Raw genomic sequence first — 26,977 nt, forward strand, 5'->3', positions numbered from 1 at the left:
TGAGGGGTGCTACTACTTTTGGCCACAACTGGAAGTCCATGTTCTTCTACATGCAGCCTACTTGTATAGTACATTGTATATGCAATACTAAAGTCCGTAAGAGATCAACTAGAACTGAATCGAAAACCATGACTGGGGCAAGAATCGGAGAAGCAAAGTCAATGCTGAAAATTTTTGAGCCAAACATGATCGTAATATGATAGAACATGCTTATTGTCGAGTAAGCATGGCAAATAAAATAGATTTTGTCAAACTGGGATTGTAAAATTCTATTCAATATTTAAACAACTATCTTGAATTATTCTCGTAAGATATTTCATTTTTGTCCTTGCATCAACCAGCTTATTGCTAGAAAACTTTCATATTAATAAGCTGTGTGCTCCATATGCCTTATTGATGAGACTGACTTTGTGTTGCAACACGAATTCAAGTGGAAGCCATCAAAAACCAGTGATACAGCAAAATTGCGATAGTTGAAACTGTGAAATAGTAGGAATACTGTAAATTGCTTTGAGTTGGGCAATATCAAACCACCAACATTTTCATCATTGCGACATTGATGGAGCAAATATCATTCAACTCTTGAGATGTACTGATTTAGCTATCCTGTCGCTAACAGCAAATGCAAAGCATTTCAATACTTTCATTGAATACAAATTTACAGTAGGTGGTATATAACCACACCTAATTTTGAGAATCAATAAGGTCAAGCATAACACATATACAAAAGTTAAGTTTTAAATAACATTGATACTAACAAGTCTTGTGAGCCTGACAACTTTATGTTAAAAGTTTCTGCTCTAGTAGTATTTGATTTTTTGCAACATTCTTTGAATTGGGGCCATTTCAAAGTACAAGTCATAAGTAGTGAAATTATTTCATTTGGGAGACATAAGTCATTTTAAGGTCAGTAAGAGACATTTTAAGGGCATTCAAAGTTGAAACCGCACAAACAGATTGGGCAGGCTGATACATAACTGCTTGAATAAGCCAAAGCACTAACTCCGGGTAATATATCAATAGGTCTTACATGAATTTGAGGATAAGGTGATAAAAAAACATGAGAGTAAGTCGATACAATGCTTGTAAATACAAAGGCACTCATTAGATTTCAGGTTGGACCAAATGCGCTAGGTACTTAGATTTCTGGTATGTTGAATCGTATCATAATGTTACAGTAAGAAGAGTGACAAAACATGATACTATACTCCCACTGATTTCCAGATAGCCAAGCAGTGTTATGGTTGAAATGTAATATATTCATTCATGTTTTAATCAACAGTGCAGGCAGCTACACAAACACTATTGCAAAAATCATTGCTTATATAGTAAGACTTGACATCTGATTGGCTGACAAGCAATTGGCTCAACCAGGAACACAATAAAATAGTTTGAACACAATAATGTGTAAAATCAGTACTGAAATGCGAGTCTTAATAATTTCATATATTCTCAGAGCACTGTGTAAATCCAATTGTGTGACTGTAAATGGCAAATATAAAAAAAATAGCCCTTATAAGTAAGTATCTCCAATTCATCCAACTAGCACCTTACTTATATCTAACTAAATGTAACTATACTGTGCTAATTTTACCGTATAAAATAGATTTATAGCAGGTAAATTCCAGATTGTCCAGTTAAATGGAATTTTATTTCTCCCATTTGTGACAATATTAGGATTGATGCAGTCACATCGAAGCCATGAATTGCCAATATACACACATTGTAACTTCAGAATATCCGAACAGAGATTTTTGGTGTCATGCTACATGTATATGTACACATGGCACCAAAGTATAGTATATTTTTACATATATTATACTATAGCTACATATACATGTAGCTATAGTATAATATAGCTACATGTATATGTACATATATATGTAGCATGTACATGTATGTATACATGCTACATGTGTATGGCAACATCGAAGATCAAAAAATGTGTCGCGCTGTATTTTTCAGCTCAAGGAATAGTTTGACTAACTACATTAGATAAAGTGAACGGATCAATTGGAAGAGTTAAAAATACATTGAGAATTGCTTTGCCATTTTACAAAGAGATTTTCTTCATAGTGTCTACAGTATGAGATATTTGTATATTTATTTTAAAATCATTCTTCAGTGTTTTTGGGTGGAATTTGTCGAGGTTTTTATAGTCCTTTAATGTTTGATACAATGTATACTGTCAAAATTTTGAAAACTAAAATACCCAAGTAGATCAATAGATCATACATTATCATTGTGCCAGTCTATTTATCGCCAGCCACTAGATAAACGTAGGGCAGCCTTTATAGAATTGTGTTGGCCCAATATTATGGTGGGTGCATTACTATCAAACCCAATTTTCAGATATGAGTTGCTTAAGAATTTGGTTTAAATTCTTTAAAAAAGCAATACACGCAGCATCTCCTATTGTAGCTGTCTTGAAATATACCTTTAAATATATACAATACTAGCTGTGCTACCCGGCGTTGCCCGAGTATTAAAAATCAGCCTATAAAAACAATGAAAAGTAATGAGAGTTGCCTACCACTTTCTATACTTTCTACCACAAATATATATATATATTTATATATAGATAGATATGGCTTTATTGTAGCCACCCTATATATGCATTGCTGTGGCTACAATAGAATGTATGTCGATGACATTTATAGGCACAATTGTACAAAAGAAAATTAGCAGAGGCCAATCAAAATTTGGTAAATCTAAATACAAAAAGCTAATATGATAGCTAGTTAATAAAGTTTTTTGCGCCACACATTGTTTACAAAACTACTGGTTACACCAGTACAGTTGTGAAATTCTGTCACATTTTTTACTTCCTATAAATGTATTCTTTTCAGTTACTCCAATGGAAATTGATGTGGTTTTTAGCGCTAATAGTACAATTCTTTCCTTTAGGCCGTTGGCCGTGCACCAGAACAGAAAAAAGTTTATTGTAACGAAATATTTTTTACAGCATTCTTAAAGCAAACCAACACGAGATGATGTAATACATATTTTCTAAAGAACTAGGATTAACGGAGAGGTTCTGTTTTGACAAACCCCAACTGACAAGCTCGTTGGTTGGCAGTTTTCTGTCATGATGAAATAGGAAAAGCATTCTGCCAAAATCATTTCTGTACCGGATACTTAAATCTTTCTAATTTGCCAGTCACTATAACAAGCTTGAGTTTCAATTGAATTTAATTCAGAGATTTAATGCAAGTCTATAGGCAGCTCGTCATGCTCATGATGAACTTAATATTTCCATATCTGTTAAAAATCTTGTTTTAAGCATAGATAATGGATATGACATGAAATAATTACAAACGTATTTAACATTTCTGCTTGTCGCATCATTCAAACGAACGCCTGTTACATATGGCGAAGACTTGTTTGTGGCAGCATATGGGCTGCTGTGTTTTAGTTAGCTTGCCATTGCTAATATTAATACTAATAACAATACTTTACTTACAATAAACACACACTGGATCGGTTCTCATACATTTTCATACCGTTACTCATGCAATAAACACACACTGGATCAGTTCTCATACATTTTCATACCTTTACTCATGCAATAAACACACACTGGATCAGTTTTCATACATTTTCATACCTTTACTCATGCAATAAACACACACTGGATCGGTTCTCATACATTTTCATACCTTTACTCATGCAATAAACACACACTGGATCGGTTCTCATACATTATCATACCTTTATTCATGCAATAAACACACACTGGATCGGTTCTCATACATTTTCATACCTTTACTCATGCAATAAACACACACTGGATCGGTTCTCATACATAACACAATAGAGGAATGGCATGTTATTAATTAATTTCTTTAAGGATTAAATTGCATGTCATTCGCTATTTCAGCCAGTAGTTTAGTTAAAATTTATAAAAGTGAGCTCACATTTTGAGTTAGTAGGAAAATATTTTAAACAATACTTTTTGAGCTGGCGATATAGGGGACGTTAGTTTTACTTTACTTACACATGTGCCTACAAATTATTCCTAACAGGATACCGTACTTTAATTTATATAAAAGTTGTAAATGGATATGCTACATAATATGGTAATGATCATATGCTGAATATCTAACTAAATTTACAAACCTACATACGCAACTTACAAAAATCATTGTACTCAGTCATCTAGCATACTAAAGTATATATCAAAAATATCAAATAAAATACATCAAATTTCAAGGCGTAGTATAGGTAAGTAGGACAACAAAAACAAATTTGTTGTTATTCAAGAGAGACCGCTAAATTGTTAGTATTTTCAATAGCTACAAGATGCATTGCTTTGCTGTGTTCTAAGGCTAAAAGTTTTCCAATTAAATGGTAGGTATAAAAGCCTGTTTAAAAAGGCCAGTTAGGTATTGGTTCTTCGAATGATATAACGTCTTATTGAACGTTTCCTTTTTGACGATGGACGCTCACTTGAGATGCTTTCGCAACTATGACTAATCTCGAAATTTCCAAATACCAGATACCGATTTCGAAGCTTTTGTAGTAGTCTTTTTGAATTTTGTTGCATTGAAAAAATTTTTACTTAAGGAAAATTAAGATGTTGCGAAAATCTGTTTTCAAAAGTAAATTACGCATAGACAAAAATATTGTGTCTTTATTGTTCTCAAATGTTAGTATTCATTTTTGGTTTGCCAATAAGGAGCGTATATACATGTATATAGCTCATAAAGAATTATGTAGTCGTGTTAAACAAAATACAGTAGACCGGTTGTGGTCTGAGCTCAAATACACCTCTTTCATTCACCTCAAATATTCACCTCTTTTAGTTGAAACATCTCACGAATTCATTAAATTCGAAGGTTTCATAATTTTAATATTTTTTGCTGGCTCACGTAATTTTATTATTCTGAATTTTCTAAAAGAAACTATCGGGTGCATGTTTCATCCTCCAAAGGGTGTCAAAAAGTTTTCATGAGTCCACATTCATTTCTTGCAAAAATATTTTTTGTTTTTTGTAGGTTTTACGAGCTGTTGACTTGATTTCCGTGAAAGGATAATGTGAAAAACAGCTGCGTATGCATGTGCTGAGTCAACATGTTAGTTGAACAAAAAAAGCATCAGGTTTATAATTTAGCGAATCACATTTAGTTAAAAGTTATAAGGAAGTTATTTGAGATGGCAAGCTTTTGGCTTGAAATATACCAATTCATCTCACCATCATCGTTGAAAAATTAGGATTAATTGCCAAAAAGCAGAAAAATTTATAACAACCCTGGGCTTTAGTAAAACAATGGCCAATCAGTGAAAGCCAACTAGAAGTTGAATATATAATTTATAATAATATATAATTATAAAATAATAGTTTTAATATTTTATGGTCGTCATAAAAGAGGAACAATATTCTTCTAGGTATTTCAGGAGCATTTTTGTTGGAACATTTTGTGTTATATAGTCAATAACTATTGTATTGTACTAATATAACTAATATTTGCTTCATTAGGTGAACTATCTTATGTTAAAGCAAATATTCCTATAAGAGCATAATGTAATTTGTTTAATTTGTTCCACAGCTCTAAAAGCTTCAAAAATTACATATAACATAACAAATACATTATGTAAAGTCATATAAAAATCCTTGTATGTAAAAACCTAAAGAGGATGTAAAAAAACCAAATTGTATGTAAAAACCTAAATTATATGTAAAAATTAAATTAATCTAATAATAACCATTAAACGGTTTTTTGTTTCTTTATTTCCGAGACACATGAATAGAAGTCTAGGCTCAACAATGAATAGCTTTGATGATAAACTGAGTAATAAAAATATGTAGTATAACTTACTCTAAAATACACGAGATATAAAGATGTAATTTAATTCATATACTTATATTATTATGTTACCATCCTTTTACTTAGAAACCTATATTGCTACATGAATACACTGTAATTCATGTAGTTGGTTCCAAAACTCAAACACCTGCCGTAACCCTTTAATAAATATTGCGTGTAATTACATATAGCATTGAAACAAATGTGTTGTATGAAACTATGTGAAACTACATGTAAAGCCTAAATTATATGTAAAAACTAAATTAGTAATGTAATAACCAGTAAAAAAGAGTTTCATTGTTACTTGTCTTTAAAGGCATGCTAGCAGAAGAATTAGCTCAGCAATGCTTGTTGTTAATGGTAGAGCGAGTGATATAAGTATGCGCCATATACTAGGAAATTTACTTAAATTACTTAAATTATATATTATTGTCAGTTTTATTTTTTGCATTCGCTCGATGTTTTACATTTGCTAGCAAAATTGTAATGTTTTAAGAAGGTCTCGATGTTGTATGTTGGAAATTCGAGACAAATATGAAAAATGAGACAAATATTTGTTGTAATTTCATGTTACTTCTTGCAAAATGTATCTGTTGAGGTGATTGTAAGTTGATCTTTGACTTTCCAGAAATACAAATTGTATGTTTAATTACAATTGGCGTATAATAGTATTGATATACTAAACCATATGTATGGCTAAGCTGAGGTGTTGCTGAGGCATAAACCAGAATTGTGAGAACTCTTTGCATAAGCTAAAATTTGTCCTGTTTGTAGAATGATCTAGCTGAGGCTTTTTATTAATTATTATACAGTTAAGAGTTCTGCGTTTACTATTTTAGTGGTTTGCGGGAAAACACTGCAATATGTCATCATTAAACCATGTACAACGAGTCAAGCTGCTATATAAAGGAATTCTACGTTTGCACCGAGGTCTCCCCACCCCTATGAAGGAAATGGGTGACAGGTTAGTCTTAACACAAAAATTTATGTAACCGAGTATTGTAGGTATAGTTTTATCTGCTTGTATTTAACTACTAAAATTTAATAAATTAACTTTTTATGAAACCAAATTTGAAACTACAAGTCAGCCACACACAAAGAAAGGAAAGCAAGTCACAAGACAAGGCTTGAAGTTGAGCAAACACCTCTACTTGTGTTTGGCCATCATGTCGAAAAAAATGTTTTTGATCTTAGCCAATTTTGTCTGATTTTACAATGCCAAAAATCAATTTTAGTGACTATAAAATAGCTACCATTGACTCAATTCTAATACACAAGTGTTGCATGAATAAAAAATAATAGCGCAAAACGTGAATTTGTGTTTCGTTTTTTGCTGTTTAGTGATTGGCTATACAGATAGCTCTTACATGAGTTAGTGCACCTATTCACGAAACATCTATCTCGCCACCTGTGGATCACTTTGGTGATTGAAGTTTTTATGAATAGCATTAGTAACTCGAACAAGTTTCTGTAACTAATGCACAGTAAACAAAAACACACTGTTAAGTTGTAGTCGTTAAGCTGATTGTTATTGCTTTGTAAAAAGTGTTTCCAAATCGATTAGCACGGCGAGTTACTTTTTTCTCCCACCCTCATTCATTTGTGACCAACAGCTATGCGAAGGAGGAATTTAAAAGGCATAAGGATGCGAGCGAAGCTCATTCTCAACTGTTTATGAAAGAATGGACAAAGTACTACGTTACATTGTCAAATCAGATTGGTCGTGATGCAAGGAAGCGACCAATAGGAAAACAGTTGGATGAACAGTTATTAGACGAATTCGCTGATGACCAGTTGGTTCAGTTACACGAGTTGTACAAAGAGTTGAAGGGGCCACTGGATGGGATAGCTGATAAATAAGATGAACAAGAGTGGACAGGTGGAACACAGTGCTGTGGCATAAATGAAAGAAATGGTATGTAGATTGTCTGCATGGACCATGAAATCAAACATGTTTGCACACTTGTCTTATTTTGAACATAGATCTATATTTTGCTAAATATCAATAATTGCATATGTAATCTACCAATGTGGAAACAATGGAATCTGTATAAGCAATATTCCGGGACAATTTGCAAATATATAAGGATTTGTGTCACTATCTCAATAGACCAGCACAAATTATAAAATGCAGTGAAAATGTACACGCCTTTTGAGCAAAAAAGCTAGAAATATAATTCTACTGTTATTCATTGTAAACATATCTTCATTTTTCACAGATCATATAAAAAATGCTAAGTCAATTGAAGTTTGAGTAAATATCATTAAGTTATACACAGAAAGTAAAACCCAAGCACCTTTTAGTTCATCTTTTGCACACAAAGAAATAAAAATTAGAATAATAATACATATAGAATAAATATGAGATGTGAGAATCTAACGATTTGGGCAATGATAGAGGTTGTTGACCTTGAGTAAAACACGGTGTAATCTAGAAATGCACATAAGAACAGGGAATACTAGCTAACTGTTACATTAATCATTACTAGTAAAATATTACAGCTGTTTCTTCATAATCTTTGGCACTGTTGTTGGAATGATGAATATCTTTCGCGTTGTCATTTTAGTTGATGCTGACGGAACTGAGGTGCACTGTACCTTTGCTGTTCTCGAGATAAGCCACGTGTCGAAGGATGTCTTTTTTTGTTATTATACCCAGCAGACGTCTGCAAAACAATATCAGTCATAAGCACTGCTCCATTTTATTTACTCAAGAATAATAAGTGGTTAAATAATTGTGACAAGTCTCAGCAATTCCCCAACATGGAGACCCATCATCAAGTATATGAAATACTACAGTAACACACGAGTCCATTTGTTGGTTGATGCTGAGACTTGACAATCTGCAAAGAATTCATTATAAATCTGCTTTAGCTATTCTAAAAGGCAGGGAAGGATACAAACTATGAAACTCGATTCCACAGATACACTCGCTATTTCTAAATGATTTCCCTTTCGTACATATGATTTTATACCGAGGGCAGATATCATCTCCTCCATAAATACATAGCCGCAGCCAATTTTTCTTTTCGTTCAATACAAACCCTGCATCTAGTAATACCATTATTGTTACTGTTTTTATAATCTGTTAATTTCTCTTCTTTTCGTAGTTTTGCTACTCTTTAATGCTAAGTTTGCAGCAATGGTTGAAGCTAAAACTTTCAATTGGCAATGTGAAGATGATCTTTTTTTCAGTTTGTACTTTACTATGTGACCTGTGTATTATCAGCTAACAGTGCAGATGTTGTTCAGCACTCATTCAATATGACACGGTAGAACAACCTTGTAATAAAGAATATCTCACTGGATCCAGAAGCAGTCTGGTTGGAAACTCTGTTACCACAAACCTGTCCAGGCATTCTACTGAGAACCTCGATGTGATAAACGGTAGCAAGTTATACGCTACACATTGTTGTTTTGTAAGGAATAAAATTAAAAACATGTAGAACTACTCCAAGAAATCAAAAGAATGCATAAGCACTTTTACAGGAGGTCACTAACATTCCATAAATAAGATCAATCACAATTGTAACAATTATGAGTTTGAATCCCGTAGGAAGCGATCTTTTACCCAACCTCTAACGGTGTCTTTAAACAGGCGGAGACAGATTTTACTATTGCAAAGATTTACATATGTGTCACTAGAGACGACTTGATAAATGGATGTCTTACTTTATGTGAACATTTGGATGGTGCTAAATTACACAGAACTGATAACATTTAAATCCTGAGCTGCCAATTGATCTCAAACAATTACTAGTTTCTTAGATAAGTAAAAGCTTTCTATGGATGGTGAGTGGTAAAGCAGTGTTGCCTATAAGTTTATTCTAATACATCAGTCTGGTCAGCAGTTGCGGAGAGTACCTTTTCTTGATTCTGCGTAGGTCATCATAACCACTTAAAAATGCAGTCATGAGTTTGAAAATAATTACGACCATTCTATTAAGACTATGACTTCAACATACCCATTGTGAGTTACTAGTGTGTATCGGAGGCCCAACTTTCTAAACATTTCGAATACTGTTTCCATAGGGGTTTGATCTGTTATCGTAATAGGTGCCTGAAACACAAACATCTGTATAACAATCCCATGTGATATGTAAAAAGATTTCTTACAAAACAGCAGCCCCGGCCAAAAGCTGATGGTATGCTGGTGTATAATAGACAACACACATTCAACCGGTCAAAGGTTACTGACAGCACCCGTATCGGGTTATATACAAAAAAGGATCAGTCAGGCTTATTTCATCAGCACGTTGTCCGATTTGCACTCGAAGATCACATTTATATTTAAGCAAGATAAACTGAAAAAATACAATGTAAATCTGAGGAGCAATAAATATAGAAACTAAAAAAATCCGCCAGTCATGATTTCTGAAACTGTTCCAACATACGAGAATCATTAAGTATACAAACGTGATCAGGAAGTATTTGCAACTCATATTACCTGTCCTGGCTGTCACAGATTATTTATGTTTATATAATCTACCTATTAATAGACCTGCCAAATTCGCAAACTGATACCAAATACTGCCAAGCACTCAAAGGTGAATAATACAGGTTGTTGACAGCCAAAAGGATTTACCTAAAATCGTATCATGTCAGATTCGACGAATCATATTCATGATTTCATAGACATTGGGATTTGGAAATGTGGTACATACTACTCGGTGTTAAAAATTCTGTCTAGAGGAATTTTATAAGACTGATTATAAACCAAAAGATTGCCAAAATACACAACTCACGACAGAACTCACCAGGTCGACAATCCGACGGAGTTTAAAAGGGGGTGGCTGCCCACTGGCATGGATATTGGCTGGGTATTGTGGCGTAAAGTAAACTTTAGAGTTCTCCCTCACTGACTTTCTCGCCTTAGCATTTGCTGAACAAATGAGAAAACACACAGAAATGAAACGTCCTATTTCTGAGCAGATTATCAGAAATGCCAACGGAATGAACCGGCAAGTAATTTCATTACACTAACATAATTCATAAGTTCATAAAATTCATAACATTAACTCATAATGTCTATGCTTCGCATTTGAAAAACTTTCAGAGCAAATATCCTTATAAAAATACACTGTATTTAATTTATTCATTTCAGAGCTCAAAAGCTTGATGATAAATACTTCATATAATTATGTACTGGAATCCAAGCAGGTATTACATGAAACTAGGCTTTGACTGTTACTTGACCTAAGAGATATGTGAACAGAACTTACACCTAATGCTAGTTCTCTTAGCAGATAAAGGTATTTTAACATTTTATCTCTCAAACCATTTGATTTTAGTGGCTAATTGTTGCCCTTTTATATTTTATGATTCTTGTATGGCATAATTTGAAAAACATTTCTGTATGAATCTCAAAAGTTTGCCATTTGTGCGTATGTGTGTATGAATGTGTGTATGTATGTGTGCATGTATGTATACATGTGTGTTTGCATGTGTGTGTATGTATTTGTTTATGTATTTGTGTATGTCAGGCTATAGCTATGAAAATTTTGGAATGAATTGCACACGCTAAATGATGTATTAATTGAGACTCTATTAACTCTATGAAACGTGATGCTTTTTTGTGATTTCGTGAACTTCTATTTCCGGTTTTTTGTAACGTTCAATTGCTAAATTGCAGTCAAGGCTTTTCACGCAGACAGTTGTATTATCTTGAGTAGGAAAAACCTCTACATTCTCTCTCTGTTCGGTCAGACAAAGACAGTCTGATATCTCATTTTTACATTTGAACCAGTATCGCCGCATTCAAAGTTTTGACGGATAGCTTCTGCTGGAACAATAACCTTTTTTATACACAAACACTTCTATGCACAAATTGTTATTATTAATTCAACATATTCAGGATTCATATTTTGTTTTCTCAGTTTGTATCAACTGTATCATTACCGAATCATCTTTTATAGCAATTGTAGCAAAACAGAATTAATTTAGCTATTACTTGCTAATTATTTCACATTCACATTTAGGCACTTTTATAGTTGTTTTATTTTGTTTCTTAATTTATTTGACCTGCACAAAACATTTTCCTCATCATATTAAGTTTGAAAGTTACAGTTGTTTGACAAAGTTTGAAAACCGTTACAGTTGTTTTATTTTTTATCTTAATTTATTTAAACTGCACAAAACACTTTTCTCATGATATGAAGTTTGAAAGTTAGAATGGTAACTGTTGTTATATGTTAAATAAAAATAATTTTCTGTGCAAGGACTTTTATTACCCGGGCAACGCTAGGCATTCAACTAGTAAAGTAATATAGACAAGTTTAATGATTTGAAAGAAGAGGAGTGATAGAACTATGATGTGTAAATGGCTCTAACTTACACCAGATGAAGTTTATATTTACTCATTTCATTTTTTTTACATTATAATTACTACCAGCTGTTTTACTTTTTCTTAAAACATTGAAATAAATTGAGAAATTTTTGCCATTGTGTTTTGGAAATTACCTCGCAATCATGTGAAGACACCAGCTCATAGATCAAACTAGTGCTTATGATTTTTGCAACAGATTTCCTTCAATAAACCTTAATAAATACCATTCTATCACCCAATGAAGTCACATCATTACAACAACTAGTCCACGAGTGAATGAGTCCAAAAATACTATTGACAGCATATCTTTCCACAAGGATTACAAACACATTTAGGAAGCTATGAGCCGAGACTTCCTGTCTCCACCACCCATATGCATGTATTGCGGTTATATGTAGTGTGCCAGGATTCTTCTGGAAACTCACAGATAGCAGTAGTAAGGTCGCGTCTCTCAATGAATCCAACCAGATACTGCGATTCCCTCGAAATAACCACAGGGAAGCCCTTTGCACTACTTTCTTCTAAAAACTCATCTGCAACCAGACAGCATCACGCATGACCTTTAATGTAAAATTAAAGTGATACATTGAACGATTTACAGAAGCCCTCTCATTGCAAGTCAAATGCTAAAAGAAATTTGATTTTAAATTTGAGCTTAAAGGTAACAAAACAGTGCTAGTGGCTTGACAAAAATATTCAGACCTAAGTCAGTGAGAGTCATGCCATCCTGTGTTAGGACGGCTAAAGGAGGGTCATGCCTCTGCGGTACCATGCAGTCGGCAGCTATTGATGTGTAGGTAAACTCCTCCTTGTTGTCAAGAAATGGATACTGGTTGAGTGTGATGTGTGCATCATATCTGCATTTAGGGTCAAGACCAGAACCTTGCTTGGGACATAAACTCAGCGTAAACGCATAAGATAGATCTCATGACTAGCAAAATTTTCAAATGATAGTCTATGGCTGATTTATGGCCAAAGCTCGGAACTCCTTGCAGATAGTGAAAGACGTTATTGCTAGGCACACGTGACTGATGTGTCAATAGAAGTTGGCCACCATAAATATATTATACATGCAAACAAGCATCCTTGCCAAACATTCTTAGTGAATCTATTGCGATATCGTGTCAAAGAAATGGTTGAGTCAAACAAGATATAGGCGTAGGTTTGTGTTCGCATAATCCTTATTGATTAGAAACTGACATATCTATATTTAGTATTTATATAATATAGTATGTATTACATATGTATATACTATATATAGTATTTACAAATGGTTCTCAAAAGAGTTTAAAACTACGTGATGTATGACATAAGGATACATTCCTTCGGAGACGATACTGTCAGCGACCCATTTGCTTGTCATAATGGCAGCCATGAGAGGTACTATATATTCGAGGCCTCCTGTCAGCTCAAACATTATAACAACCAGAGACACTAAAAGAGATTACAGAGAACACGATTCCAGTTAAAACAAACATAATCTGTGCAACTAAAACTTGATATATACATGTATATATATCAAAGTATATATATTTAACTAATATATAAATATATAAATTATATACATATATTAAAGGTATATATATTATTAATATATATATTAACAATCTAAAGATATATTTCTTAAAGTTTGTCGTCATCTGTTTGGATATCTGCTTGGCTATAGCTATTAAAATCCTGGATATTAAAATTTCACATTCTGCAGGACTCAAACTCGCGAATGTTGCAACCGCAAGTTTGCAACCCAATTCTCTATCCACGAGATTACGACAGCTCTTGCGATTCATAGCTTTTAATATACACTCTACATACCCTTTTCTCGACTGCACACGCTAAATAATGTATTAATTGCTAAATGACATTTTAAAGTGCTAAATGACGTATTAATTGAAATTCTATGAACTCTATGAAACGCGATGCTTTTTTGTGTTTTCATGAATTTCTATTTTCAGTTTTCATAAGGTTCAATTGCTACATCGTGGTCAAGGTCAACACTTCTCACGGGGGCAATTTTATATCTTGAGCATGAATAGCCTCTACATTCTCTCTCTGTTCGGTCAGACAAAGACAGTCCGATATCCCATTTTTACATCTGTACCAGTGTCGAGAGGTACCAGTATCGCCGTATACAAAGTTTTGATGGATAGCTTCTGCTGGAGCAGTAACCTTTTTTATACACACACTTCTATGCACGAATTGTTATTATTAATTCAACATATTCAGGATTTTTATTTTGTTTTCTCAGTTCAAATTAATTGAATCCCTACCAAATCAGCTTTTATTGTAATCATAGCAAAACAAACTTAATTTAGCTAATGTTTGCTAATTATTTCACATTTACCTTCAAACACTTTTATTTTGTTTTATTTTATTTCTCAATTTATTTGACCCGCACAAAAATTTTTCTTCCTGATATGATATTTGATAGTTACAGTTGTTTGAAAGAGTTTGAAAACCTATACAGTTGTTTTATTTTTTCCCTTAATTTATTTAAACTGCACAAAACACTTTTCTTATGATATGTCATTGAAAAGTTAGAATGGTAACTGCTGTTATATGTTAAAAATAAATTTTCTGTGCAAAAACTTTTATTACTTGGGCAACGCCGGGCATTCATTAGTATATATATATATATCTATTAATAATATATATATTAATAATATATATACATATAACACATATATTAATATTATATTAATACACATACATAAATATATATACACTACATATATTTGTGTATATGTACAGTATGCATATAATACTGTACATATTAAAAATTAGTAACAAAATAATATGTTAAGCATTTCCTTGCAAAGTTCCATAACATTAACACATCAAGAAATTATTTGACTGTAATGGAAGAAAAGGTATGAAACTTTCATACATAAAACAAAAGCTTGTAAGCTAGAAAAGAATGCAGTGCCTTAAAATAGTAGTACCAATGCATAAACATAAATAGTAGTACCAATGCATAAACATGACTATTGATTGGTCCGATCTATTACCTTGTTGTTATAACATTCAACACTGAATGAGCATTTTAAAAATCTATATATTATTTGCAACGAATGAAACCATTGCGGTAATTTCTAATAAACAAACTACGAGCATTGCGTAAATATGAAATCCTTTTGCTTGATAAAAATAACTGAAATTAAATTGACTCGCAATGGCGCTGGTCTTTTAGTCTTTCATTATTTATATTGTATCCAGTGTTGAGATACAGTAAGTGGATTTTAAAACATAAAATGCAAAAACTCACATAACTAAAGGCTCTTTGATTTAAAGCTGCGCATACAACTAAACTGTGCATTGATGCAATTTTTTGAGTATTTTAGCTCCAGCGGTGTGCAAAATTATGGCATCCCCTCTCTCCAGCCTCCCCTTGTTGATTGAAAGCTCTAAGTAGATAGATCTATTCATCATTTTAAAGCTTAATGTCAGCCTTTTTCATGCAACTCAATAAAATTATTTTGTTGTTTGTTTACAAAGAATTACAAGCTAAACTGAGCTCTAATCCCAAAATTCTGGGTAAACTTGTCAACCATTGCATGTCTCCAAACAAAATTGTGTTATGCTACAAAGAATACAGGAAACACCTGAGGACTTCAGCAACAGGACAAAAATATCTCAAAGCAAAGAGCTGGCTATAAATTTGGACGATAAAATACTTGTCAGGTTTTCGCTGAATAAAAACAATAGGGTTGAAGTATATAAAGGTTTAATCGCATATTTGACATACTCACAAATTCTGGATAAAAATGATATATTGAATTGCCTAGTTCTGGTGATTTTTAGCAGCAACCTTAAATGAAACATAACATATGTTGTATTGTTTAGAAGCTTGCCATAATTTTGCACACCGTTTTATGTAACCATAGCACTTTTATTAAACTTTTTTACGTCCAACCGCTATGGAACGATTCTTGCTCGCAATTTAGATACGAGAGACTGGCTTATCTATTTCGCTATCCCCACTACCTTAGACAAAAGATTAAGCGAGACCCCATCAACCCGAGTATAATCAATATTCACTAATTGTCGCAATTCTTTCATCTCACTGATTTTCAGCCCGATGACCATGATTAGAAGAGCAATAACGAATAATCACAGGGTGGAGTGATCGAGCAGTATGTTGAAATATAAACTAGTGTTGTAACATGGCCGACTAAACCATTGACATGTGACAGTTACTAAGGAGCTACGTGATACCGATATGATGATATCATAAACTGCAAATATCGCATTACGCTTTCCTAAAAACCGATTATCACTTAACAAAATGAAAAAGACATGGCCACCGCTAAATATATTTATATCGCGAGAAGTGTTTACCTGTCATTTTAGTAACTCCGCCCAAGGCAGCAGCTGCTCCAATCATAGCGTAGAGTCCCGGCTCGACACACGATTGGTCGCTTCTGCACATGTTGTCAAACACAAGCCAATCTTGGTAGTGACTAAAAACATACGTACACGTAGCTGGTGACGTTTACAATGTTTTGTTTATTTCAGCAGAAGCAATTAATCAAATATGGCAGGAATAAACCCTTCAAACTGGCCAAGAGTCTTGTAGTCTTACGCTGTAAAAGGTTTAACGCTAAAGCATAAAAACCGACATCAAATGGTAGAAACTAGGTGATGTGCGTCACAAGAATGATTTGCTGTCTGGCAACAACACATGGGAGATAAATAATGATAATAATAATAATGATAATAATGATCAAAGCCATCATAAAAAATCGCACCAAAAATAGTGTCATTTACCTTTCAAGTACATGTAAAAGCTGCTAACATATATGAGACAACCAATCTAACTGTCATCTGCGACAATTTATCACATTTTATTCGGAAAGTTGTTCTAAAGTATTTAAATTAGATAATTTTAAAATTATGACATCACCTATGCATTCATATTTACAAAAACTCAAACACATACATCTACATGTACAAGCATACAAAAACATAAGCATACACATGCTTGTACACACCTGCACACATGCTTGTACACACCCGCACATGTGCTTGTACATACCCGCACATGTGCACACACATGAGCATCAATAGCCACGCACACACACCTACATGTACACAGGTCTACAAACATGCAAATCCATGTGTACGCATACAAACGGTCACAATTTATCCAACCAATATTCATTTTCCATAAACCATAATTCTCTGACACAAATATATGTATTGTCTTGGGTGTGAAATGACCATGGTACGAACAGCGGCTGCTTACAAACATATGACCAAACTATAGCTGACACCTTTAGATACGAGGAAGCCTAAAGTGCAACATAACTGGTCCAAAGTGAGCCAATAGAACCAGGCCTTTCGTGATACCACTTTGCCTCACTCAGCGCTGAGCTAACAGAGATGCTTGAATATTGCGCAAGGAAATGCCAGAGTGGCAAATGAGTGGTGCAACACGATGCCTCACTGCGCCATAATACGTTTCTTCCAAATAGATATTCTGTAAAAAGGTGTCACTTACAATGCCAGCTGCTCTACGCCTGTACCCACAATCCTACCGATGATAGCACCGGTACACAGACTTGGAATAAACAGTCCAGCTGGTACCTACAATGTTGGATGTATCTCTTCAATACAAACATAACTATCATGTACAAATGATGAAACGGATGAAATGCAACCGGAGTTCCAGTTGTTGACATTTAATAAATTCGGTAACACTATGTTGAAGACAAATTTAGAAAAAAGACAAATTTGTGATAAACATTGCGGTTTAGTTCCATTTGCTTTTTTTGTTCTGTTCTTCACAAATGCCCACACAAGGAATCATATGAGCCAATACAGTAAACAGATTTAAATGTATGAGTCATTTCGTATTTCAGCCAAACTAAAATTAGTAAATACCTATTTTTTGTTTAATGTAATATTCAAATCAGTTTTCGTCAAAGTTATTAAAAAAAATTGACCGGTTGTAAGCGTTGCTGGTTATATAATGATTTGAAATGTTGCAATAATGACATTAAAAGGGTTTCAACAACAGAGGAGCTACAATCATAGACTTGAATATTTTCTTGGTGAAGCGCAGATATATAAAGCAATTGAGAATATGTCACCAGACCGATATTTCGTAGTTAGAGACGCTTCTATGAGTCATTGAATAGGAATGACAACAAACATTAGTACCTAGATGCAGAAATAGAATTGTCTTTTCTAAAATAGATTTTGAATGTAGATATATATATATACCTATATATATCTACATTTATCTATATACATATATATATATATATATATATATATATATATATATATATATATATATATATATATATATATATATATATATACATGTATATGAATACACTGGAGCTGACATCAACACCAAAGATTGGTAAATAAACTTATGACCTAATAAGATTATACGTGTAAAATCTAGAATTTTATGAATATTTTCCTCTTTCAGATAGCAACTAGGGTGCAACTAATATGACTCTATTGTTACTGCCAGCCATGACCATGAACCCGAAGTAGAACAAACGCGTCTCATTAAAAACTTATATTGCAAGCAGCATTTATAGTGATGAGGCTTGGTGGTGTGATATTTACATGTAAACTTGATATTGACAATTCGTCATTGCATCAGCCATAAAATCTACTCTCTGTTGCGATAATGTATCGTATAGGCCATTATAGCTACAAAACTATATACAAGCAGCCATGACTTTAACAAGAATTCTAACTACACACTGTATATCAATTGCTGAAGATATATCTTGCATATACATGTATGAACGATATATGAATGAAATTCATATATCGTTCATATATGAACGATATATGAATATCGTTCATATGTGAACGATATTCATATATCTCATACCAAATTACTAGGACTCTCTCTACAGACTTGCTACGCTATATCAATTTCAGCTCTCAATATTGCATGTCATTCTAAAAGAATTTTCGTGGCCAATGTGATGATATCGTTTCCTTCCCTTCGTTCGTGTTGCAATCGTGAAATGCCCGCAGTAATCTAATCGCTGACCAAGTTGGTCGAATGGACAGGAATTTAGGAACTAATCACAATGAGCATGATCTGAAATTGGTTTATTGAATTCCTGAGAGGAAGGATGGTCATGCATCTGATTAGTTGCGTGCAAACCTACTTTTATGCGAGTTTGATAGGTTATGGCAATTTTTTTTGATAAAAAACAGTCACAAGTTCAATGGCAACAAGAGGTTTGTTACAGAATTATGTTGCAGTTATGTATCCAATTTACCACCCATCGTTCAATTTTAATGTCTCCATAGATTGTCATATTGATTGGTGTGTAGCCACTTTGAGTGATACTATATACAAGATAAAGATAAAATAAATGGCTTAAAAAGCAAAATTATTCGCAGAGTCTACATAAAAAAAATTGTTCAAAGGCAATATAAATTTACTAGAACTTTGCAGCCACTAGTATCTCACGACATCCTTGTGCTGATATGAAATGTTGCATGCTAATACAAGACTGTTTGGCTTAGGAATGACAACTCCCAAATCTGCCAGCATTCTTTTATGCCAGACTAATTAAATTTTGATTGCTATGTCAAAAATATTTCCTAAGTGACATATTTCAAATTTGCCAGCATCGCTGGATTTATATAGATAATAAATGAAATATTTAAGCTGTCAATCAACATCCAAAATTTCCTTGAGAAATTACTGTTTTTATATATATATAGACATCCATATATAGACATCCTGAAGAGAAGGGACAGTGACATAATGCGCTTAAAGTACAGTTACACTTTACCCTATGCACCCTATGCGCTGTTTACCTCAGTGAATATAGCGCGTCGCGTCGAACTCATGTTGAAATTTAAATCAACAAACCAATCAAGTTGACAGACTAATTATGTCACAAGCTTATCAGCCCTTGAGGCTCATACGCCAGCAGAATAAACATAGCACACTTGAGTATCTTAATTGCAAGATAGCCAGTACACACGAAAATGACTCGCTTACAAATGTAATTGAGACTGGTAAAAACCGGTTTCAATTACATTTGTCTAAAAATAGATGTAAGGTAAACAAACAATCAGCTGGTGACAGCTCTTGCTCAGACTCTTCAACATCTAACGCAACACAAAGACAGTAACTCTTCAAATAATTACTGTTGTTGTCACTGCTAGGAGGCAAACTAGACTGGTGTGGCACATCAAGCTTGTTTGATTCGCCCTTGAGTGGCCCAAGCTAGCAACCCAAAACATTTGAGAAAAAATATATGGTGTGTGGGGCTCCTCTTCAGCCTATAAGGTGGCATTGTCAATGACCAAGTGCCATTTTCATACATAATGACGATCAAAAGACTAAACTGCTGTTAGTTCAGAAAATAGTTAACATACTAATACAATATTACTATAAAAAACTGGATAGGGTGTGTTGACCTGTGGGGGGAGTGGGGTAAGTTGAGCGTAGGGGCAAGTTGAGCATTACCATTTCCTACTAACCATGTGATTTGTCGTTTACGTTGGTGACGTAATTTTATGACTGAACATTACATTACATCCAGGTATTTACAAGCTCAAGGTGAAAGACAGAGAGGTAAACCATTCATTCAGAATTTTGTCATTTTTCTGTTTTCTTGTAATTTTCATGTACACGATACTTGTGCAACAGGCCAAATTGAGCTAGTTGGTGACCACTACATCGTTACATCTTGTTTAATAGAATGTTTCTGAAGTAGTAGCATAATTTTTTGTGATTCCATGTGTAGGTTTACCAGCTTTGATCACAACACCTGAGAAGTTGCGTGTGGGGCATATTGATCATTGTTGATTTGAGTAAGTTGATCATGCTCAACTTATCCGATATGTACAGGAATCCCCATACTTCTGATCTTGAACAATCATAGTTCACATATCAGCATTGATGGTATAGAGAAAGTAAAATGTGCAGGTTTGGTGATGCTGACCACATTTCCTCATGCTTCCCATCTTATCCAGCCACTTGACATCACAATATACCGACCATTTAAAGCACATTCTAACACTGCCATTAATGACTGGATAAGGGTTAAACCATAACTGTTACGTACAACTTTTATCGTATTTACTTGGTAAATCAGACACGCTGATTCCGGTTTTGTACTCAAAATAAAGATTAGTCCACTAACTTTCAGAGTAATGAAGGCTTCTTTACAGCGTTTTAATATCGGTATCGAAAACAACACGATCGGCACAACAAGCTCCGCCCATAAATACGTGACGTACCCTAGCTTTTTAGAAACAGAAGTTACGTAGGGATGTTTAGACCGATTTAGAATAATAGAGATGGGTGTTTTAAAATCCGTTAATATCTAAATTCAGCCTTAAAAATAATCTGTCTTTTCTGAAAGGTAGATAAGCTATTTAACATTGTATATTTTAAAAAGCGCAATAACAACGCTAGTTTGTGATAAAACCGCGCTTTTTGAGCTCATTTTTCTCGGCGTTCAGCCTATTTAAACATCATGTAATAAGATACGAGCAATTTTACATAGTTTATATACCTTTCATAAAAGACTGAGATTATTTTACAAGCTGGATTTAGATAATAATGAGTTTTAAGACATCCATCTCTATTATTCTAAATCTGACTAAACATTCCCAACTTCCGTTGCTGAAAAAGCTAAGTTTCGTCACATTTTTATGGGCGGAGCTTGTAATGCCGATTGTGTTGTTTTCGAAACGGATAGTGAAATGCTTTAAAAAAGCCTAAATGACTTTGAAGGTTAGTGGACCAATCTTTATTTTGAGTACAAAATCGGAATCAGCGGGGCTGATTTACCTAGAAAATACGATAAAAGTTGTTCGTCACAGTTATGGTTTAATGTTGGTCAACCTGTTTAAATTGTAAAATTGCAGAGTTTATCAACCGAGCTGTTGTAAATCCTCTAACACCTAAAAACATTGTATTTGGATTTGAGAGGTCAGGTATATCCATCTGAATCGTGATGTGTTTTGTGAATCAGACTTCGTAGCAGCTGATGTTACAGATCGTCCTATGGCAGGGTTACTAGAAAATTCAAGGTTATCTCCATTGGACGTTCCACCTCAGCTATCTTGCACTAGAATTACACGGTATACGCTACCCGCTCCATTATTTCTAGTACCAAAAGTACCACCTTGAGAAGCACGAACAAAATACCGAGAATGTGAAAAACCCTGATATTGACTGATATCCCGACCAAGGATATGACCTCTGCAGAGAAGCATACTAAAGCCCCAGTAAGATCTACCAAGCATAAACTGAAAACAAGAAGACAGAGCCTGTAAATAACAGTAGTGAAGGTGAATCAGCCACTCCTAAATTAACCGATGAGTAAATAAGCAAACCCGGCCAGTTTCGATTTTACAAGGTGTGATGAGTTCTGATTTTACAATGCGAGGTTAGTTTTGCTTTTACAAGGTGCAGAGAGTTCAGATTTTAGAAGCTGAGACTAGTTCAGTTTTTAGGAGCTGGTGCTAGCTAAGCTAAGTTTTTACTAACCGATGTTCGCAGAACTAAACAACACTTAACCATTATGATGGCTGGATATCTACTGAACAGCCCATGATAATCCACTTACAGAAAAACTGCTGCATTTTGCCCAAGAATCTGATAATTATATTTATACTGTTTCTATTGTAAAACTGTATGTTCAAACTGTTGCTACTGCTCATACGAAATCAAGAGCTTCCAGATAGATTAATCTTCAATACAAATATGTTAACATATTCCACGAATACTATTTTGTAATAGGGTGAGACGATTCTTCAAACTGTTTGAATGGTTCAAATGCCAAACCGTTGCTAACTGCTCAAAAAACCACCCACACTGCGTGGAAGTGATGGATTAATTAAAAAAACCTTATGACGACAAGTCACATATTATAGTCTTTTTATATGTCAGAATTCTATATTTTCGTAAGTAGACTCGCGAGTGTCAATAAAATTGCAGCCTGCCACCAGCCTGTATTGTGTAATCAAAACACAAGATAGCGTTACGAGTTTCAGCAGATGATGATAGAGTAACTGAAATTTATTTTTTTGGCAAAATGACTTTTTTGACTTTATTTAGTTTTTGTCTGATTAAAGACTTTAATTGAGAACATTACACAATATATAACTTTTGCAATTCTTTTAGATTGTAATAAAAAGGTTTGCGAATAGAAAATGTTGCGGCCTTAACAAAACCCTGCAAATTTCAGCTAGGAAAGGAGATACATGTATCATTTGGCTACATACAAAGTTTTTAATATAATCTCCAAGTCATGGAAGATTCTAGCGAGTCAGGGAAATTGAGTTGAATTTGAACATCAAAAATCCATAATCCTATAAAACTTATGTTTTATGACTGATCAAAGTGCATCCCTACATACTTTTGAGGTGAGAGGTAAGAGTGGGAAAAATAAACACCGTATATATTATAATTTTGGAAACAAAACATAATAATAACATACATACATAAGCTGTTTACCAGTTTGACAACATTATGTCTGTCGCACCGGCTCAACAAGCAAGAACTACCCATGACTGGGCAAAACTGGATCGAATAAACAACTGCGGTTACTCGATCTTGCGTAACATTTAATGATTATAAATCTCGATGGTGATTGGACTGCGAGACCGGCTCAATATGCAAATTAGCCGCTAGCACGCGGTTATATTTCGTCTTGATTATGTGCGTAAGACAACAAGACACGTGAATACCTGTAACTTCTTCTCACAAGCGAATGAATGGAAAGGTGTTAAGTGACATGTGAGTAGCGAACACGTTTGATTGATATGCACTCCTACCCACACATTTATTGGCAACAGTAGATCAGGCCACGAGACTCGACAAGCAAATAGCAAGTATTTCCTCCTTATTGCATCTTAAAGATATATTTGCTCAAAATTTTGGTACATTTTATCAGAAATTATCGGTGGTTTTCTAACATTTGCAATTGTTTTCAATGTTTCAAGTGATCTGACTGCCAGGATGTTTCAAGGTTAAAATCGACAAAACTTGATCATAGTTAAAACGGTCAGAAGAAAAACACGTGCAAAATGATGTCGGTTGTTATAGTTGATATCTGCTATTGTAATCAAGTTGCAGTGTTACATGTCTCTATTCGGTCGATCTCTTTGCAACTATAATAGACATCATAATCACCCTTTCGCTTGATCTGAACACTGTGATCAAGTTTCGTTGATTTTAATTGTTAAACATCCTGGCAGTAAGATCACCTCAAACATCAAAAACAATCGCAAATGATAGGAAAATATCGATACTTTCTGACAAAATTCACCAAATTTTGAGTAAGTTTATCTTTAAGAGCATTAATTTTGAGTTGTCTTCTTTTGAAAGTTTTTCCATGAAAAGTCCAACCCTGAATGCAAACCCGTAGTGGCACTATCCATCCCATCCTCTTATAATAACTGAATGTTTTGTTTAACAAAGAGTTCCTGCTGCTAGTGATATCAGCGCTGTTCAAATGTGTGATGAAATGTCCAAATCGACTCTAAATCCTATTGAGAAGCTATTTTTACGCATTGCATAAGATTGCGGAGAGGACATTGACTACGAAGAAGCCTTGCGAGTTAAAAACCATGATGCCGTGCCCATACCGTGTCCGCCATGCACCGGTTACAAAATTACAAGTTAATGATGCAAAAAGAACTACGAACCGGAGAAAGTTCTAAAACAAGGAAGGGAATGAGGGCAAAAACTGGTGCTCTGTCAATAGCATGTGAACGACGAGTAAACTGAAATGAATTGAAACAGAATACTTCAAATAGGATGCTCATGAATATGAAATGTGTTCTCAAACCTGATCGACAGCCAAGTAATTTTTTACAAGTAGGTCTTTTAGAATACAGTTGCAAATCCTTGATCTAATTTTGTTTCCTTTTGAAACAATACCCAAACAGACCCCAAAATCTTTACTATAATGTCAGATATGTCAGTTCAAAGCTGTTGAGGTTGAAAAAATAGATTGTATCATGGAAGATTTGAACCCATGATATTCAACATGGTAGACCAACGCTCTAACAACTGCACCAGTCAACCATCCCCTGGATTACAGGAATAATTGTACGTATAGTTATTACAGCTGATGATCTCTCCACTGCCCACCAGACTGTCAGGGTACTAGTAACTACAAGTTCTAACTATTTCTCCACTAGAGAAAAGTGATCGAGGAGTTTTCAATTAGGAAAGGACTTTGAATGTCATACATTTTAATCTGTTCACAACCAGCGACCACAACTGACCTTGATGCCAAATGTGAAGATAGTGATAACGATTTTAAAAAGAAGAGCGAGAGAGAGCTGCCAGAGGGCTGTCTTCATGCCAGGTCCAATCGGAGCGCTGCTTATTCCCTGATAGGCTGTCTGAGATGTACGGTTCACGTAGTCGCATATTCCCTCAGAGGACTCTTGTCCACAGGCTGTTATCAACTCCCGGATAAGGTCACTGGCATCCATTCTGTATGGAAAATAGATGAAACTATGTATAACATCGCAGGAATGCATAGGCCTATACCGTACATGCAACTGTATAAAAATAGTAATCATCCCTTTGTTTCGACAGAGTTCCTCACTTTCCTTGCAATGTATGACTTGACCCAAAACAGCACAAAGCAATGATTTTCCTAACCTAACTAAAGCCTGAAATTACACGCATGACGTTTTTGTGTTATATATACGAAGAGGGCATTCATTTGCAAGGCATTTAACATAACCAAGATATTTAGAGAACACAACTCCAACATGTACTGCAGTAAAGGCTGCCTTCTCACTTATTCATGTAACTGTTCATAACATTTACTCAAAATCTTTGATTATTACTTTATTTAAAGGCTAGTCAGTTACTCTGCTTGACTTTAGTAGGAACTAGCAGTACGCATGGCGTTGTCCGGAATTTCCATCATTTTCAATCAGGAACCAATTTTCAGGAACCAGACGGAGTTTTGAAACCAAATATTTATGGCGACCTGACGGAGGGCACGGAGCATGTGCGTATGAAGTTTGGATAAAATTAAATGACAAATATGGAAACAGCGATTACGCGGACTAACAGACAGACATGAAAAAGTATAATTTGTTAATATAAACATTGTTAACCACCTCCTTTAAAAAAACAGTAATACAGGTAGTCATCACTTAATGATGTGCTCGGAGTTGCGATACCATGTTAAAAATAGTCACAGATATGCTTTGAGAGCTGAATAAACTTAAAAGACTGCTGTTATGAATCATTATAAAGAAAAAGCTAAGGCACATACAGATGCTAAATAAAAAGAGAAATACCAAGAAAGTAATCATAAATAATATGTAAAAATATGTAACATCTACTGCAATGTACTCTACGGTAGTAATACAGGCTCGTGAACACGCAAAAACTAAATAAAAAAGTTGAAAATTAAATTGCTTGTTAAATGTTTATATTTATCATTAAAAAAGTGACTAGAAAGGAGGGAATGGGAAAAGGTGAAGAAGTAGTATTAATAACCTATGCGTATGCAACAGAGACTCGATGGGGGAGGGGGGTCATTTAACACCCATCGATGAGGGCTTCAGAACATAGCCTAATGCAACCCCGTGAACTCGTTTAACCCTGTGTAACCCTGTGAAGATGACCTGTAGTCAATCTTAAGATTGGATTGACTAAAGCGATGAAAATATAGCTGAGGATTTATGCTAAGCCGTATGCAGTAATTCATATGATAGCGTTATGGTTTTCAGGCTACCAACGATAGCTTCTATAGTAGACTAATGGAGAAAAGGCAGCCATGAAGACTATCCTAGTTTTAATTAGAGGGACATCTAGTAGACACAACTATAATTTTAGGTGGAGTAAAGCTTAAAATAATAT

General features: G+C 34.3%; 2 protein-coding genes across 2 annotated transcripts in view; one reads left to right on the forward strand and one right to left on the reverse strand.

Annotated features, from left to right (window-relative positions):
* Positions 1-6,635: 6,635 nt before the first annotated feature.
* On the forward strand, positions 6,636-9,115 carry LOC137404186 (succinate dehydrogenase assembly factor 3, mitochondrial-like). The gene is made up of 3 exons (XM_068090346.1): positions 6,636-6,771; positions 7,421-7,722; positions 8,375-9,115. Exons 1-2 carry the CDS (start codon positions 6,671-6,673, stop codon positions 7,665-7,667), a joined length of 348 nt encoding a protein of 115 aa, XP_067946447.1. The 5' UTR covers positions 6,636-6,670; the 3' UTR covers positions 7,668-7,722; positions 8,375-9,115.
* Positions 7,782-26,977, reverse strand: part of LOC137404184 (H(+)/Cl(-) exchange transporter 4-like) — a 47,937-nt gene continuing 28,741 nt past the window's right edge. The window contains exons 9-17 of the mRNA XM_068090345.1: positions 25,375-25,588; positions 17,630-17,715; positions 16,468-16,589; positions 13,452-13,566; positions 12,835-12,989; positions 12,558-12,665; positions 10,565-10,689; positions 9,773-9,867; positions 7,782-8,473 (exon numbers count right to left, since the gene is read on the reverse strand). Coding sequence (XP_067946446.1) covers positions 8,371-8,473; positions 9,773-9,867; positions 10,565-10,689; positions 12,558-12,665; positions 12,835-12,989; positions 13,452-13,566; positions 16,468-16,589; positions 17,630-17,715; positions 25,375-25,588 — 1,123 coding nt within the window. The 3' untranslated portion in view covers positions 7,782-8,370. The remainder of the gene's footprint in view (positions 8,474-9,772; positions 9,868-10,564; positions 10,690-12,557; positions 12,666-12,834; positions 12,990-13,451; positions 13,567-16,467; positions 16,590-17,629; positions 17,716-25,374; positions 25,589-26,977) is intronic.

The sequence above is a fragment of the Watersipora subatra genome, chromosome 9, assembly GCF_963576615.1.
Source record: "Watersipora subatra chromosome 9, tzWatSuba1.1, whole genome shotgun sequence".
Lineage (NCBI taxonomy): Eukaryota > Metazoa > Bryozoa > Gymnolaemata > Cheilostomatida > Watersiporidae > Watersipora > Watersipora subatra.